This window comes from Diceros bicornis, chromosome 13, assembly GCF_020826845.1.
Source record: "Diceros bicornis minor isolate mBicDic1 chromosome 13, mDicBic1.mat.cur, whole genome shotgun sequence".
In the NCBI taxonomy this organism is placed as follows: Eukaryota; Metazoa; Chordata; class Mammalia; order Perissodactyla; family Rhinocerotidae; genus Diceros; species Diceros bicornis.
The window spans coordinates 36974006-36992881 of NC_080752.1; the positions used below are offsets into that span (position 1 = coordinate 36974006).

The 18876-nt window shown below is 50.2% G+C and overlaps 1 protein-coding gene across 3 annotated transcripts in view; it reads right to left on the reverse strand.

Annotated features, from left to right (window-relative positions):
* The window catches only part of TMCO4 (transmembrane and coiled-coil domains 4), a 100379-nt gene that overhangs the window by 77465 nt on the left and 4038 nt on the right, over positions 1-18876 (reverse strand). For 2 of the 3 annotated variants that reach the window (XM_058553079.1, XM_058553077.1), the window contains exons 2-5: positions 16057-16215; positions 11346-11523; positions 5109-5283; positions 4325-4352 (exon numbers count right to left, since the gene is read on the reverse strand). In XM_058553079.1, coding sequence (XP_058409062.1) covers positions 4325-4352; positions 5109-5283; positions 11346-11515 — 373 coding nt within the window. In that variant the 5' untranslated portion in view covers positions 11516-11523; positions 16057-16215. The remainder of the gene's footprint in view (positions 1-4324; positions 4353-5108; positions 5284-11345; positions 11524-16056; positions 16216-18876) is intronic. The other variant, XM_058553078.1, reaches the window with a different exon arrangement.

Here is an 18876-nt window from a genome sequence, read left to right on the forward strand (position 1 = left end):
CTGCCAGCAAGCCACTCCCTTCCCTGGGCCTCAGTTTCCCACCTACGTGATGACAGGTGGTCTAGATGATTTGAGGGTCCACCTCCTCGGACCTCCAGGGACCTTTGACCTAGCACCTGCTCCCATTGGGATCCCAGGGTGCCACTGAAGCCACTCCTGTTTCTAGCTGCTAGTACCTGAGGGGGCTATCAGATAAACCAAAGGCGCCCCCCAGATGTTATCAGAGACTGGTATCATTTAGAGCCGAGGTATTATTATATTCCTATGGGGATGCCTCTATATTTCCCAACTCTTGTGGGTAAAATCTGCTAAGATTTTTGTTAATGGTATTTGTCTCAGAATGTCCAGCTCTGCCACTTGCCAGCTTAGGCCAGCTGCTTCACCCCTCTGAGCCTCAGTTTGCTCATCTGTGAAGTGGGGGTGCCTACATTAAGGGATGGCTGTGAGGATGAAAGGAGATGATGTTTGACAGGGGCCAGGTGTGGTGACTAGCATTGACAGGTGCTTAATAAGTGGTGGTTATTCCTGATAGAAATTTCAAAGACAACGCTGGTTTAGATGCTGCTACAAGAACGCCCCGGGGAGGGCATGAAGTACTCGGCGGTGACACGAGACAGGCCATTTTAAACCCACTCCAATGACTCTGCGAGAGCCAGGCCAAGGTCATCCTGAGCAAAGGGGGTCAGTTAAGGTGTCCTGGGCGCTCCCGGGTGCTCAGGAGGGTGTGTGGTTTGCAGGTGGGGGCAGGAAGAGGGACAGGGTGAACAGGACTCGCTGGGTGAGGAAAGGGAGAAGGTCAGGCTGACACAGGGACACTGGGGCGGCTTCTCCTTCTACCCTGTGACGAGGCAGTGGGACCAAGTGTTGGCCTGGGGGGCTGGAGGCCTGCCTCTGACTCCCAGTCTGCCTCTGGCACTGCATGTCTCCAGGAGAGACCCCTCCCCTCTCTGGGCCTCGATCTCTCCACCTGGAAAAACGAGAGGCTCATCCAACATGACCTTGACCACGTGAGTGTCAGGTCTGCAAAGCGGGAGCAGCAGCCTCAACCACCCGTCACGGGGCCGAGAGGGCTCAGTGCCCCTGCAGCCCTCAGCAGCGGGCTGGGCACACAGGGAGCACTCAACACCTGGTGGCTCTGTCGTTACAGCAGTTACAACGTGAGAGTCTCTGTGCTGAGCCGCTGCCCTGCTCCCCAGCCGCCTGAGTCTCGGACCTCCATGCACACTCAACCCCTTACTCCGAGAGCGTCCAGGAGGATCAGATATTATTATCCTTCTCTTACTTCTGCTTAAAAAACAAAAATGATGCAACTGAGCATTCTCAGGTCAACTCCACCACTTCCTCTGGGCAAGCCACTTGGCCTCCTGGGCTAAACTGAAGTATTACTTAATGCCATGCCTGCCAAGAAGCAGGCGCTGGGAGGTCCCATTCAGCTCTGAGATATGGACTTAAAGTATTTTCTTTGGACGGAGTAGGGCCAAAAATATACATTGGGGCTGTCCAATGTATATTTGTAGTCCAAGAGCTGCGCTTCTTGGACTACAAAGTACACGGGAACCGCCTGGGATCTGTTAACGTGCAGAGCCTGATTAGCAGGTCAGGGTGGGGACTGAGGTTCCGGACTTTTTTTTGTGTGTGTGTGTGAGGAAGATCAGCCCTGAGCTAACATCCGTCGCCAATCTTCCTTTTTTTGCTGAGGAAGATTGGCCCTGGGCTAACATCCATGCCCATCTTCCTCTACTTTATATGGGACACCGCCACAGCACGGCCTGACAAGCGGTGTGTCGGTCCACGCCCGGGATCTGAACCTGCGAACCCTGGGCCACTGAAGCGGAGCGCGCGCACTTAACCACTATGCCACCGGGCTGGCTCCGGTTCTGTACTTCTAACAAAGATCCCGACGCCGATGCTGCTGGTTCACGGACCACATTGTGAGCAGCAAGGGCTTAGGGGTCTTTTCTTTTCTTTTTTTTTAATAATAAGGCAAATTTATTATTCTCATAACAAGAAGCCCCAAGGTTGGGTGACCCTCGCAGATGCTGACTGTCCTGAACAAAGCTGTATTAGCAGGCTAGCATGAGAAAACAGTTCCTACGGCCTGTGGTGTGGGCTGGAGGAAGTCCCAGCTCCCTACTCTCTTAGGTCTCTGACCACCGCCTGGCATGAAAGGGTCACTGAAGATAAACACCAGGATCCCTGAGCCAGGATCCTGACACCCTGGCAGCTGGCATGGGGCAACCAGAAGTCCAGAGCTGAGGCGTCACTTCTGATTTCTTTCTCTCCTGCATCCCCTCTACCTGGTCTGGTAGCAGTTCTGCTGTCTCTTTTCAGGATGAGTCCTGGGTCAGCCCCTCACCCCAGAATCTCTGCTGCCCTCGCTGAGGCCTGTGTCTCTCCACACCTGGCTGACGGGGACGCCTCCTTCAGTCTGCCCAGGTGAAATCCATCCTGCTCTCCTCCCCAGCTCAGCCTACCAAGGCCGCCAAGGGGGCCCCAAGCCCTGCCCGCTGGGCTCCTGCTCCGCTGACCTTCCTCTGAGCACTCCCTCCCACCTATGCTCCTACGCATGCCATTCCCGCTCTCGAAATTCTGCTCCTCCTCCTCCCGCCCCTCCACCTGCCCACAAGCCAGGGTCCCAGAGCGGAGTTGGTGAAACTTTCCCTATTACATGGTTTGGAGGTTGCTGTGATTTCATTACAATTCTGCGTTCCTTCTCCCCACCTGCCATCAGAATAAACATCAGAAGTCTTTCTGCCAAAACCCGTCACCAGCTCAGGGAATATAAGAAGCCACGCACATGATAACAGGGGAGCCCAGGCAGAGAGGAGGTGGTGGGAAGTTGATGGGGAGCTACGGGCAGGGAGGTGATCATGAGGCAGCCCTGTAGTGGTTTAATGGAGAACACCCCGAGGTGGTGAAGTGGTTGAATGGTGACCCCCCCAAAATACGTCCACATCCTGGAACCTACGAATGTGACATTATTTGGAAAAAGGGTCTTTGCAGATATACTTAAGATAAAGATCTTGAGATGAGATCACTCTGTACAACATCCTTATAAGAGACATGCAGAAGAGAGGAAAGGGAGGAGGAGGAAAAAGCTATGGGAAGATGGAGGCAGAGACTGGAGTGATGCAGTCACAAGCCACGGAATGCCTGGAGCCATCAGAAGACAAAAGAGGCAGGAAGGATTCCCCCTACAGCCTTCAAAGGGAGTGAGACCCTGCTGACACCTTGCTTTCAGACTTCTGGCCTCCAGAAATGTGAGAGAATAAATTTCTGTGGCTTTAAGCCACCCAGTCTGTGGTAATTTGTTATGACAGCCCTAGGAAATGAATGTAGGTGGAATCCCTCACTGGCACTTACTGAGCAACCTTGGGTAAACTGCTTAACCTCTCCGGGCCAACTTCCTCATCCATAAAACAGGGCAGTAAATCTATCTCATTACGTCATTCAGCAGATATTTACTGAGTGTGTGCTACATGCAGGTGCTGTGTTAGGCACTAGAAGTACGTGGTCAAGAAAACCAGACAGGGCCCTGCCCACAGGGAGCTTACTGTCTGGATGGGGAGCCAGTTACCAAGCAAAGAAGCGGGTAACTAGGTGTTCAGCTGCAACCGTGGCGACACAGCGCTGGGGAGCGTCCCAGGGGAGGCCAGAAGCTCCCCCAGGAAGTGGTGACTGAGTGGAGGCTTGAGGGAAAGGTACAGAGTAACGGGGCGGGAGGAGCGTGAGGTTCTCCCGCCAGGGGAAGGGCATGCGCAAAGACGGCACGGTGCCCCAAGCACAGCACTCAGGGGGGCCCACGTGCGAGAGGGGAGGCGGCAGGGGCCAGCCCACCAGGGCCACGTCGGAGGGGCTGGTCTTTCTCCTGAGTGCAGCAGGAGTCCCTGAGGGTTGGACCTGGGAGGCAGCATGGTCAGAGGTGCGTCTGGAAAGATCATTCGAGTTGCAGGGTGGAGGATAAACTGCTGGCCGGAGCGGCCACAGGAAGACCAGTGAGGTGACCCCTGCTGTCATCCAGGAGGGGGTGACGGTGGTCAGAGCAGGGTGGTGGGTGGAGACGGGAAGGGGCCAGATCAAGAGCTACTTAGAAGGCAGAACCACAGGGCCTTGCGAGGAATATAGGGAATAACTGCCAAGAAGCACAGTGCTTGGCACGAAAGAAGCGCTCTCCAGCTCCCCGACTATATCGGGTTCCGTTTCCTTCCTTGCACCAAAGGGGCCACGGGGGACCAGGCCACAGGTGGCAACACCTGTCACTGGCTTTCCCGGCTGAGGGAGAAGATGAGCACCCACAATGTACGAACTTAGAAAATCAACTCACCATCCTTGAGGGAGAAGCTCAGAAGGTCCTGGGGAAAGAGAACAGGAATTAGCAATTTGATATGGAATCACCCACTCATTTGACAAATATTTATTGACTCTTACTAAGGGGGAGAATAAGGCAGACAAAATACCTCTGCCCTACATTCTAGTGGTGAGCCAGATAGACAAGCAGATAAAGAAATCAATGAGTGAGAATTTCAGGGAGTGACATGGAGGAGAGGGAGGGCTGTCTTAAATCTGCTCACGTGACCCACCAAACAGCCCGTGTCAAGCTTCTGCCTGCTTCAACTGCACGGAGCAGGTGAGTGACGTGCCCAAGTGCACACAGCAAAGCTCTGCTTCCGAAAAGAGACACCACAGCTTAGCGCTCAGGAGCACGGGCTCTGGAGTCAGACTGCCAAGGTTCAAATCCTGGCTCGGCCAGGTGTCAGCTGCATGACCTCGAAAAGTTACTTGACCTCTCTGTGCCTCAATTTTGTCATCTATGAAATGGGGACGATCATACTACCTACCTCCAAAAGTTGCTTTGAGAATTAAATGAGTAATATTTGTAAAGGTCCTAGCATATAATAAGAACTATTCAAGTAATAAATTAAATCAACAGTAAATATTCAATAATAATAATTTGACATTAGCTATGATCATCATCATAATATGATATTATGATGAAATATTTTATCTTTCAACTATCCCACCCTACTAGAAGTGATTTCAGACTGACTGTGAAAGGAAATAATTTGTTCTACTTTCCCCAGCAGCCGCCACCTGGGTGGTGGGTGTACCTGAAGGATCACCAATGGGTCGTCCTTCAAGATGGGGTCCTTCAACAAAATCTGAGCAAACACATCTGCTCCTTCGCCGCCCAGGCCGCTGGCAAAAGCTGTCATGGTTGGCAAGACGGCTTCGGACAACTCCAGCCACTTCACCAGGCCCGCCACAAACTCTGTGCAGAAGGACCTGAAAGACAGACACGGCTTAGAGCCCAAAGCTTCCCGGCATGTGCATCTCACCAGGCTGTTGGGAAGTTTAGATCAGACGTGTTTGTGGATGTGAAGAGCTGGCACATACAAAAAACCCACGGAGACTATCGTTCACGGAATTGAGCGAGAGCCAAAAACCTTTCACCTGATGTGGATTTCAGCTTCTTCTGCTACCAAAACTTTTACCCAAGAGGCTGATAAACCACAGGAATGAGGGCAATGAGCAGTTACGGACAGCGTGCCCTGGGTCCAGCCTGAGCCGGGGGCTGTGCTGGGGGCGGAGGATCAAATAGGGGGAGATGCCGCCTCTGATGAGAAGCTCACAGCGGGTGGAGGAAGGGGTGTGACTAACTGATCCTAGTGCCGTGTGATGCGAGGACAGAGGCAGGAATCAAGCCCCAACGAGTCTAGAGAGGGAGCCCCAAATCCACCTGCGCAGGTGAGAGGCAGTGACTAGAAAAGGCTTCCCACAGAAGGAGATTTGCTGCTGCTGGAAATCCCCAAAGATGTGCTTTCTGGGAAAAAGTCAGCCCTGACAGAAGTGGATAAAGTCAGAGGGAGAATCTGTCCTCCCACCATGCCCACTGCCACTGCGGGGTCTCTGTCCGCAGCGCACATTTGAGCTGACTCCCACAGGAGTCCCTGGGGGGGTTGCATGGGGCACTCTGGGGACAAGGAACCCCAGGAGCTGAGACACGGCTGCAGAAAACACATGGCATTGTGGGGACTGTGGCCGAGTTCACGTCAGGCTTGGATTCAAAGCCACCACTCGTGGCAGCGAGAGTGGTGAGTGGTGGTGGGGGATGTGCAGCAGGGGAGTCAATGAGGAGGTGATTATACCAGTCCATAGAAAAGGCCGAGACCTAGAAGCCAGGTCTGTCTCCAACCCCAGAGCCCCAGCCTGCTTCAACTGCCCCATCCTGGGCCTTTCCACCCTGGGTTCTGCATCCTGCATTCTGAGCAGATCGGGGTGGAATCAGGCCTTCCAGAAACAAGCAGAGCTCCCTGGTTGGGGGGTGACCTCAGGAGGCTCCCCACTTGCACCACCCGGCCCTGGCGCCCAGGGATCCCAGGCAGCCCACCCACCCCCGTCCTCAGAGCTGCTGCGGCTGAAACCCGAGTGGAGAGATCTCTGCAGGCTGGGGCCCCTGACAGGAGCAGTGAGGAGCTCAGGTGCAAATCCTGCCCCGCCACGCTATGGCCCAGGTCCCCAGGAAGCAGCTCTGAGACGCAGATGCTTAGGGATCCCTTTGGGATCAACACTGGTAGGAGGGCAGGGAGGACGCAGGACTGGGCAGGGAGCAGTCGAGCTGCAATGCGGTCTCAGCAGAAGCCTCAGCTGACCCTGCAGGGAGTTCTGAGGACAGGGTGACCCTTCAGAGCTGCCCCCAGCGGGGCGAGAGGGTGGGTCTTTATACCCCCACGTCAGCCAGTCATCGGACAAAGGCCGCCCCAGGAAGCGGGCAGAACCTCGGGGAGGGTGAGGCAGGCCAGGCGGTGCTGGCAGCCCTCCCAGCAGCTGGGGGCGAGTCCTTCATTCCTGAGTGAAGAGCTGAGCACTTTGCAAAAGTGACTTGACCTCTCTGTGCCCTAGCTTCCTTCTCTGCAAATGGGTTTAAGGGACCAATCTCGCTAAGTTGTTAGAGGATTAAACGAGATGACACATCTAAAGTGTCCGGGGCGGGGCTTGGCATGAGTAGATGCTCAGCTACTGTCAGCTAGCGTCATCATTTTATTTATAAGGTGACCCAGGGAGGCAGAGGAGAATAGTGATCAGAGTTGGGCTCTGAAGTCTGACCCTTTGGGGGTGTCCTGGCTCCCTCGGTGACCGGCTTCATGCCCTCACTGAGCTTCTCTTAGCTTCATTCTCCTCTGCCGTAAAATGCGGACGATAGAGGACTTGCCTCTTAGGTTGGCTGGAAAGATTAAATGATATGGTAACAGCGCCGGCACCTCATAACCCTCAATAAATGTTAGCTACTGCTATTGCAGTGGCTATAATTTACCCCACGGCGATTACTGGGGTTACCTCAGCATGGTACGTGGGTGTGTATATGGGGCAGCAGATGATTAAGTGGATTGAACATTACTCAGGGGAAAACTCATATGCAGCAAGGGCTCAGGGCTGAGGGCAGCAGCATGGCCTGGCCCTGCATCCATGAAGAAACTCTTGGATGTAGAGAAGCATCTCATAACAAGAGAGGAGGGGTAAAGAGCACAAACTCGGGTTCAAATCCCAGCTCTGCCACTAGCTGTGTGATCTTGGACAAGTTACTTAACCTCTCTGTGCCTCAGCTGCTTTATCTGTAAAACAGTGGCGATATGATGAAACCTATTTCATAGGGTTGTTGAAAGGAATAACTAAGTTAACATTTGTCATGTGCTTAGAACAATACATGGCACACATAAAGCACTATATATGTGTTTCTTTAAATGAACAAAGGAATTATGAAATATATATGCAAAACGGCAGTACAGTAATCAAATAACAGAATATTTCGGATCAGCAGGGCCTTGGTAATTGCTTCTCACGTGGTTGGTGGTCTAGTCGAGATGCATGTCAATCAGCAGCAACACTGACAACAAATGACAACCACAGGGCCACTCTCTGTCCCTGTGCGAAGTGCTTTAGAAACACAGCCTGTGTGTGTCTCCCCACGACCCCACCCCCACGAGGGAGGGAGGTGCTATTTTTATCCCCACTCTAGAGATAAGGACACCAGACCCAGGGAGGTTAAGTGACAGCCGAGCAGTTCTAGCCTGTATCTCCCTGACTCCAGAGGCCACGCTTCCCCTGCAGACCCTGGCCCTTCCGGTGATGACACTCCACTCCCCGCCGCTCTGGCCAAGTCGGTGCATCAAACATCCCCTTTCATCCTCGCTGCACCTTGCAGAGCGAGCTCCGGGGCTGCGGAGGTTAAAATCCTCATCAAAGGTCCGCCCGCTGGGAAGGGGCAAAGCCTCCGTGGAGTCCAGGGTTCCTGACTCCGAGTCCACAGCACCTCCCACTTACCAGAGGCCGAATCCGGCCTGCGGCCTGACTTTGTCAATTAAGTTTTACTGGGACACAGTCACACCCACTCCTTTACACACTGTCTCCGGCTCCTTGTCGGCTACGATAGCAGAGCAGAGGGACCGCGACCAAGACCACAGGGCCCGCAAGCCTACCCCTGGCCTTTAACAGAAAGTCTGCTGACCCCTGTCCTACCCCATTAATTTCTCCATGTTTAATAAATACAGTCAGCGCCGTAGGGAACAGCATCTGTGATATTGACAGCAGGGATGAGAAATAAATATTTTAAAGGCTTGCTTTTATGCCCCATGTGGACAAGATCTACCACACAGTGTTTTCCAAAGATTACTGAAACCAACGGCGCATCTGGGCTGCACAAAGATCAAGGTTGTCTTTAAAATGTGTTTTGAGCCTAAGAAAACTGAGTTCAACCACGTGGAAAGAGTTGGCAGACCTATCGGAAACTTTCAGGAAGGAAACACCCCAAGGCAAATGCTTCCAGCGAGGCAACAGCCATGTGTGCTTAGGACAATACCTGGGGGGACTCCCCTGTCCCTGTGACCTCCTCGGGGGGCCCAGCACAGGCCTGCGCACAGCCCAGCTTCATAAATATTTGTTTATGTGAGCAAAGTACACAGAGCTTCTCCTGGCCTAGGTAGCAGCTTATCAGGTAGGGGTTTGTCAGGTCAGGGGAAGCTTCTGGAAAGATGGAGGCTTCCCGGATACAGCAGCACTATGGGCCAGAGCGGGCAGAGAGCTGGACTCCTGCAGAAGATGGATCCTCGGCTTATGTGGGAACAGAACAGCCAATGAGATATTTTCTAAGGTCCAGATAGAGAAGGTGGTCTCATTATTAATACTGAGAACATCCACCATTTGTTTGGCAGTAGCTCTGTGCCAGGCTCTGAGGGGCCATCAACACATCTCCTCTTCACACCACTCTCTCTGATGGATGCTGTTTCTCCACAGCAGCAATTCTCCAGCCCCTACTCTCTGGCCAGCAGAACCACCTCCCATGAAGGAGACTGAAAATGGCAAGTGCCCTTATTTTGTCCCAGCCTCCCTTGCAGGTGAGGCTTGGGGATGTGACTGGTTCTAGCCAATGACACGAAAGGGTGTTCCAGGAAAGATTTCCTCCCTGACGAAAGACTTGAAGAGAATCCCTGCCCTCCGCTTTCCTGCCTTGGGCCTTGTTTTGTGAGAGTGTGATGTACGGAGCTGCAGCAGCCATTTTGTGATCAGGAGGAGAAGGCCAGCAGAATGGCAGAGAAGCCAACCCAAAGGCCTTCTGAGGCACTGAATCAACCCTGGAACTATCTACCTTCGGATTTCTTGTTAAGTGAAAAAAACAAATCTCCTGTTGCTTAATTCTCTTTTAGTACAGTGTCCTATTACTTGTAGCCCAAAATACCCTGACTAGGGTAAGTTCCAGTTCCAAACTGTCTCCATTTGAGAAGAAAACTGGGGCAAACAAAATAGGTTCAGAGAGTTAGCAAGCAACCATTACCATTTATTAAGCACCTACTATGTGCCAGGCACTATGCTGTCTGCTTTATCTATGTTATCTCATTTAATTCTTGTAATCATCCTGAGCGTGGGTATTATTAGCCCCATTCTACAGATGAAGAGACTGATGTTTAGGGAAGTTAAACAACCTGCCCAAGGGCCTATGTATCTGGAAAGTGGCAGAGGTAGGATTTGAACCCAGACCTGAGTCCAAAGCCCATGGAATGTCTCCTGTCCCGGCATTTATCCATCTCTTCTTTTCACGAACCTCTACAGAGAGTCTTTGCAAGGCACTGGTTACTCAGAGATGAGCAAGGCAGCCCCTGCCCCCCAGGAGCTTAAATCGGAGGGGTGGCGGGTGTGGGAAGAGCTACAGTGCAGTGTGGTGGTCACGGTAACAGTCACTGGGCATACGGGTGGAGAAACACCCTGGTCTGGGGTTGTGGAGGGTCAGGGAAGGCTTCCTGGAGGTGACCCCCAAGGAGATGAATATGCTCAAGTGTTCAGTCCAGTGAGAGAAACAAAGATGAAAAACAAAACGAATAACCCAGCTAAGACCCGAGTCATGGGGAAGTTTACCATGGGGGGGCCACGGGGGGGTCTTGAAAACATTGCAGGTGCAAAGACTTCTTGTCATCTCCTGCCCCCCAACCTGTCTCTCTCCATCTCAGTAACAATCTCTCTGTCCTCCTAGGCCCCCCTCCCCGCCTGGACCTTTGGGGCCAAAGTTAGCTCCTCCCTCTGCCCCGTCCACAACATCCAACCTGTCCCCACGTCACCTCCATCCTCCCCGAGAAAAGTGTGCCCCACCTGTGCCCTGCTCCACCTCTCGGTCACTGGCCTGGTCTCCCGGACGATGTCGCCAGCCTCCTAACTGGCCTCCTCCTGCCTCTAAACTCTCTCCCCACAGAATCCTTGAAGGCCAAGCTCTTAACAACTCTGCTATTCGGACTCCAAATATACGATTTAAACTCACGTGCTGGATATTGGCAATGGCAGACATCAACGCTGTCATTAAACCTGTCATTCCTTTGCTCCCACGACACCCACCACGGCACTTACCCCATCCATCTGCTATTAAAATCGATCCTTTGGGCGCCCCCTAGATTGTAAGCACTGGGAGGGCAGGAGCCAGGGCTTGCTTTGTTTTCTCCACACAGCCCAGCCCCAGCACACAGTAGGTGCTCAACAAAGGCATGTTGCATGAATGCATAAATATCTTACCCCCTCTTAGACTGTGTCCACTGAGGGCAGGGAGAGTGTCTGCCTTGCTCATCTTACTCATGTGGACCTTCTGTGGACCTCAGATGGGGCCTGGAGACACAGCAGGAACTCAGAAAGTGCTTGGTGAAGGCATAAATGAGCGAGGGGATGTCCTATCCCCCTACCAGGTTGTGAGCTCCTTAAAGGCAGAGACAATGACTTTCTCCTCTTTGGCAATACCTGGCAGGCTGCTTGGCTGTCAGTAATTGTCCCCCTGAAGAAGCATGGCCTTCCCTCTGCGAGACAAAAGCACTCACCTTTGCTCAGGTTCTGGAAATAGCTGGGACAGGGAGACGCCACACAGGGCGGCGTAGGCGAAGCGGTTGGCCTCGGTCAGGTCCCGGCCCGTGGGCAGATGTGGCTCCCCCTCCACAGCTGGCTCGGCCACCTGAGGCAGCCTGCAGCCCCATCTGCCCCTTCTGGCCATTCCCAGCCCTGCAGGAAAACATCCCAGTGAGAAATGCATCGGGGGGTAGGCAAATATTATTTAAATTGGACACAAAAAATACCAATCACAAAAGAAAAGACTGATAAATTAGCCTTCACTAAAGTTGAGAACTTCTATTCATCACCTTTAATAGAGTGAAAACACACACCAGGGACTGGGGCGGGGGGATATTTTCAATGTGTGTATCAACAAAGGATTTGTATCTATAGTATATAAACAACTCTTATCTATAAGCCATTAAGAAAAAGAAATGGAGCAAATTGAAAAATGGGTGAAAGACTTGAATAGGTACTTCATAGAAGATATCCGATGGCCAAGGAGCACATGCAAAGGTGTTCAATATCATTAGTCATCAGAGAAATAGAAATTAAACCCCGAGACACTGCTACTTATCCATCAGAATGGCTAAAATTAAAAGACTGACAATACCAAGTGTTGATGAGGATAAGGGACAAATAGAACTTCCATCCATTACTGGTGGGAGCATAAATTAGTCATTAGAGAAATGGAAATTAAAACTGCAATGAGATACCACCATTCACCTATCAGAATGACTAAAACTAAAAAGACTGACAATACCAAGTGTCAGTGAGAACAAGGAGCAAATAGAACTTTCATACACTGCTGGTGGGAGTGTAAATTGGCACAACCATTTGGAAAATGGTTTGACATTATCTACTAAAGCTAAATATATGTCTTCTCTACGCCCCAGCAATTCCACTCCTGAGATATGGGGCTTACGTCCACCAAAAGACATGTACATGAATGCTCATAGAAGCTTCATTCATCATAATCCCAAACTAGAAACAACCCACATGTTTACCCACAGCAGAATGGATAAACTGTGTCACGTTCATCCGTGGAATATTACAAGGCAATGAAAAAGAATGAAGTCCAGCTAACCACAACAACGTAAATGAAACTCATAGACAAAATGATAAGCAGACATCCATTCACGAGAGAGTACATACAGTAGGATTCATTCATATGAACTTGAAGAACAGGTCAAACCCATCTAAGGTGACAGAAGTCAGAAGAGAGGTTGCCCGGGCATTAAGGATATGAATGCAGGCTCAGGACCAGACAGACCTGGGTGTGAATACTAGTGCCTCCATCTAATAAATATGGGGCCTTGGGCAACACAACCTCTCTTCACTTAGATTCCTTCACCTGCAAATGGGCCTATAACAGCGTCTGTCTGGAAGAGTTGTGTTAGCAGTAAATGACACGGCCGTGCCAGTTAGTATCTGCAAAGCACTTAGAACACAGCCTGGGACAGGGCTCATGCGACATAAATGTTTGTTAAAGCAATAAATGCATAAAATAATTAACAAAGACATAAAATGCTCAGCATAGTGCCTGGTGTATAAATCACAGTAAGAGCTAACATTATGGGGCCATTGCTGAGTGCCAGGCCCTGGGGCTGAGGTTTAACGTGCAGGGTCTCAGCCAACTCTGCGAGCCGGGTGTTACCATGACGTCCAGTTTGCAAAGGAGGAAACAGGCTCAGAGGAGAAGTTGCTGGGCCCAGGTCACACAGCCAGTAAATGGCAGACCAGAGCCCGAAGCCAGAGCTCTTCGCCACCACCTTGGTTTAAACACTCATACACCATCCAGAGATTTCTAGTCTAATACCCGCCCTCTGTGCTGATTTTGGTCCATAAATTCATTCTCATTCAGCTGAACAATAAAAATTTTTGTTCTCAAAATATTACTTCTACGGAGGAGTTATTTAAAAGTCTGTCCACAACTAATACTTCATCAGCTTTCCAAAATAACCCTGAGGTAGCTAAAAGCAACAAACCAACGTCTGTATAGCACGTCACAGTTTACAAAGCACTTTCCAATCCGTTTAATTCTCACAACTACCATCGTGACGTTAAGGAGGACGTGAGCCACCACGATTCCCTCCTATAACTGAAGAACGGGCTCAGAGAGGCCAAGTGATTTTCCCAAAGTTACGCAGCAACTTACACAAACCAGACTTCTGGCTCCAAACCCTGTGCTCGTCCCTCTACACCAGCACAGGGATCCTCCTTCCTTTCTTTCAAATGGAGAAATTGAGGCCCAGAGAGGTTAAGACCTTGCCCAATGTCATCTAGCAAGACTGGCCTCCAATGGCTGCTCCAGGAGCCCAGGTTTGAGATTCGTGGCCGATGTCCCCGGCTCAGAGGATCAGCGCAGACCATGGTGGTGGACAAAGGGGACAGCAAGAAGCCACACACTGAGGACATCACCAGGTGCGGCGCCCAGCCATGAGGTCAGCAGGCCCAGCAACTTCCTCACACTTAACCAACTCTACGCGCCACTGAGGGGCTGCGGTGATGGCACCTAGAGACGCCCATGATGGTACGCGATTGGGCTGTTATCCGGAAAGCCCCACGTTAGTTCTTAGTTTGAGAAGAAACAGCCTTCTCATCAGAGAAGCGTGAGCTGGCCTGCCTCTACCCACGGCGGAGAGGATGTGCTTAGCACACGAAAAGCTCAGTTCAGGCCAAACTCATTCATTCATTCAACAAAATACACTCTCTTCATTCATTCATTCAACAAAATACACTGTCTTCACTCATTCATTCCACAAAATACACTTCATTCATTCATTCAATAACATACACTCTCTTCATTCATTCATTCAACAAAATATAGTGTCTTCACTCATTCATTCAACAAAATACACTCTCTTCATTCATTCATTCAACAAAATACACTCTCGATGACCCCCCAATGCGTCCTCTACACAGTGGCCAGAGTGGCCTTTCTGTCATATGCACCAGTCATGTCACTTGCCTGCTTAAAAAGCCTCCAAAGGCTTCCATCGCACCAGGATGAATATCAACCCCCTTACAACAGCCTATAAGGTCCTGCGTGATGCGGGCCCTGGCAGCCTCTAAATTCCATCTCACGCCCCCATGCTCGACTTGTTCACCACACTACAGCCACACTGGTTGTCTTTCTGCTTTCAAACACACAAGCTGGTCCCTCCTCCGGGCCCTTTGCACCTGCCGTTCCCCCTGCCTGGGACACTCTTAGCCTGACCTTCACATCATTCTGGCCTCAGCCTGAATGTCACCTCCTCTGAGAGGCCTTCCCTGACCCTCCAGGCTAAAGTACTTCTGCTCCTCTATCCCAGCACCCTGTTCCATTTTTATAATACTTATTCTTATCTTAAATATTTTTAAATTATTTGTTTGCTTGTGTATACAAATAGGATACAAGCTTCTCGAGGCAGGCCCCTGGTTGTCTTTTTACTGCTGTACCCCTCACTTTCCGAGCACCCTGGAATATTGTAGGCGTTTGATAACTACTTGCTGGATGAATGAAGAAGGGTACATGATGTGTGGTGCCCTGTTCTGGGCCTCAGGGCAGATCAGGGAACAAAACTGACAAATTCCCTGCTCTCAAGGGGCCTACATTCTGCTGGGACAGAGGCAATAATACAGCAATATGTAATGATAATAATAATTTAAGTAACTCGTCCAAGATGACACAGCCAGTAAGTGGTGGAACGAAGATTCACACTCAGGCGATCCGGTTATAGGATCCATGCCCTTAACAGCCCACTAAATAAATAAGTAAACATTTGGTCAGGAAGTGCTCATCGGGGAAGAACAATTGGGTGAGGGGGATACGAAGTGATGAAAGGTGCCATTCCAGCAGAGGTCTGCAGGAGGTAAGGGGGACAGCCCTGTGGATGGATGGGAGAGGGTATTCCAGAAGGAGATCAGGATAGTGGTAGAGAGAGATCAGTAAACAGACGATGACAACCCAGCAGGATAAACGCTGTGATGGGGAAAACACAGAGAGAAGGATACAAAGAGGGGGCCTGGAACCCAGAATTGGCTTCCTGGAGAAGGTGACTTGGGACAGAGGTGGGGCGAGTAGGAAGAGCGTGTTCTGGGCAGAGGGGACAGTACGTGTCACGACCCAGAGGGAGAAGAGAGAAGGTGCTTTTGAAGAACCAAAAAGACTCTCAGTGTAGCCAGGACTTGGACGACGGGTGGGCGTGGGGCGGTGGGAGGGGAGAAAGGAGGTTGGAGGGGAAGCGGCCAGGGGCACACCGTGCAGGACCAAGTTCTTCCTAAGGAGTCAGACTTCATTTCGAGGGCAACGGCCACGCTGGGAGCTGAGCGAGGGTACACGGGACCTCTCAGGACTATTTTTGCAATTGCCTGTGAGTCTACAATTATTTTAAATTACAAAAATTTTTTTTAAAAAAGCAGTAGGATGTCTCTACAGAATTTTAAAGACCTTTTCTTAAGGTCTAAGTAAACTAAAAATAAAAATTCACCTCATCCCAAATTAATTGTTATTTAATTTAATAAACACATATTAGCACCTATATATGTGCCGTCCTACATGCTCGGGACACAGCAGTGACTAGACAGACAGACAACGACTCTCCATCATGGAGATACATTCTAGTGAGGGAGACAGACACTATGTAAACTCTTGTTTGAAATAAGACAATTTTAAAGAATGATGGGGGTTCTGAACAAAAGGAACCCTTAAATAATACTTACCTTAATTTCAAGAAACAACTGTGGGCCTCCCCTCTCTCTAAGTCTGAAAACAGGCTTTCAGCTTCTTGATGATTCTTCAGAGAAATATGCAAATTGCCCTGGGGAGCAAACCAGAAAAACCAGCCTGTGGGTCCATACGCTGTGGGACCCGGAGGAGGCCTATGGGAGAGAGGGATCCGTTTAGCCTGAGCCTCAGGGGCCCTTGCTACTCCTCACATTCCTCTGGGCCTTTGCCCCCACTGGGCCTCTGACCCCACAGGATCCTCTACCTGGACACCTTTCTCAGCAGGCGGCAGGCAGCTACCATGCACCCAGCACGGCCCTGGCACGTTGTGTGGCTTGTCTGTGCTAACTGAACGTGCCCTGAGCTGTGGTTGCTGTGCCAGCTCCTTGGATAGCCTGGCAGTAGAGGGCGGGCACCAGATTTCCTCCAAAGCTGTATCCCGGTGCCCAACCCCTTACCTGCCACACAGAGAGTGCTCAGAAATGCCTGTTACACAAACGACTGAACGAACTAGTTTTTAGGCTTAAGCAAGAGCTAGATTTTCCTGGTTATTCCTCTCCCTAAAGGCACTCCTATTCTTACTTACACTCCCATAGAGCATCACATGAGGAAGGGAGACGGAACCAGGGCCAAGCGTCTGGAATTACCCAGGGATGTACAGAGCCCCAAACCCAGGGTTCCCCCAAACTTCAAATAATCTGTGCGACATCCTAATGGGCACTTTCCATGCCAAGGAACTAGAATATTTTCTCCCTCTTTAAGCCTCCACAGGGTTTTAAATAAATTAGCAGTGACAACACCCTTCCCCTGGATGTCACCTTCCTAAGGGACATGAGAATATGAACAGACTCTGCCTACAAACTAGGAGATTCATGCCATGAGTCCACGCATGTTAAAAAGATGCAGAGAAGAAAAATGGCTAAAAGACTAGCCTCCAAAATTACCTCTGAAAGGCGAGATACCAAAGACTTTTCTGGATTTCCCCAATTTTCTGCCATAAATACGTACTGCTTCTGAACTCTGAAGAAGGTTATCTTGTTTATGTCTCTGTCTGTAGAGAGGGGACTGTTAGGACTTTTATCAGGATGGTGACAGTGGCTGTCTCTAAGCAGGGGGTGGGGTACAGGTGGATTCTGGATGATTTTAATTTTTTTTCGTTATATGTTTATGTTTTATTAATTTTCAATAATGAGTATGTATTGATTTTAAGAACAGAAAAAATAGATATGATTTTAAACTATAATATGGTGTGCTGACGCCAGCTCATAGTGGCATCTCTTCCCAATTCTGTGTTCAGTGACACCAAGAGCCTGAAATGGGCCACAGTGCCAGTCTTTACACTACAGAAATTGGCAAGTGCTACAAATGAGGGATTTTATTTTCCCAAGAGGTGGTTAATAGCATACCACTAAATATACAATACAACTCCAGTTATGTCTTAAAAAAAGTTTCACAGAGCAAAAAGATCACAAGGAAATATATCAAAATGTTAGTGATCATTGTCTCTTGGTGGTGGGGCTAAGGAACTAGACATAATTGGTTTTTGCTCTATTTCTCCGAAATTTTAACATTTTCTGTCATGAGCTTATTGGTGCTTTTATAATGAAAAAAAATTTTTTTAATAAAAAACAGTTCTGCTCTTGATCCCTAGCAGAGGAGTGTTTTATCTCAGAAAACCCTGGCCCCATGCCGCCCAGCCAAGCCAGTGGGGCTGAGGTCACAGTTAAGCCCCATTCCTTTGACCAACAGGTCTTGTAATCAACAAAATGGACAAGGCGTGGTGTGGCAGACAGAGCCCATTCTCAGCTACCCACGATGGTGGGATGGAGGCATCCATGGTTCCAACTCTATGGATTGTCCAGTTGGACGGGCAGGGCCCCAAGCTGTTCCAGCTGAAGGAGTGTGGTGGCAACCGTGGGGTGCGGGATGCGCCACCTGAACTGCGTACACTAGGCCTCAGAGGCCTCCACCCCTTGGTCTGATTAGGGATCAGGATCCAGTCCAAAGTGGAACTGAGATTCTTAAGTGTGTCTGAGAAGCTAGACTAATTCCAAGAGAGTACTGGATTCCTGCAGCGAGAAAAAGACCCTGCTGGTGAGGGCCAGGGGTGCCCCTGCATCCTGGGGCCCCAAATGTGCACAGAGCTGGTCCAGCAGCACCCTGGCTCAGGAGGTCACTGATGGACGGAGTAGCTTCCAACTCCCAAGGGTCTCCTGGGGGTCTTGTCCCTGCGCAGGGGCTGTGAACACACCAAGGAACTCTGAGAAAGGTCCACACTTAACCCAGGAGAGCACTGACTCTCACAGAAACAACGTGTACATAGTGAGAACAACCAGAGCGAACACACACCCATGGCTAGACCACAAAGCCCAGATACGGGATGGACAGCGATTACTGTGGAGTGGGACTTCATTTTGATCCTCCACAATTATGATTTTTGTCTAGCTGATCACATTATCTGTCACCAAAGAAAACATCGGCTGAGTTATTTTTGTCAGTAGTAGGGGTAGACAGACATTCCACAAACATCTGTCCTCAGTTCTACAAGCACCCACATTAGGTGCTCAGTCAATAGTTGCTGGCTAATGCCATAAACAACACAGTGGGATTTCTTCCTGGGGGGATGAAAAATTCCAAAGTCAGCACTGAGGAGAAAATCAAATATGGTCAATATCATCCTTGCAAATCCTTTAAATCATCCTTAAAAGTCAATGACCTGGGCCTTTAGAAGATCGCATGCAAGAATGAACTTTTTTTTTCTTACACACCAGGCAGCTGTGGCCTTCTTCTTACTTGGAGCAGTCAGTGACAGCCAA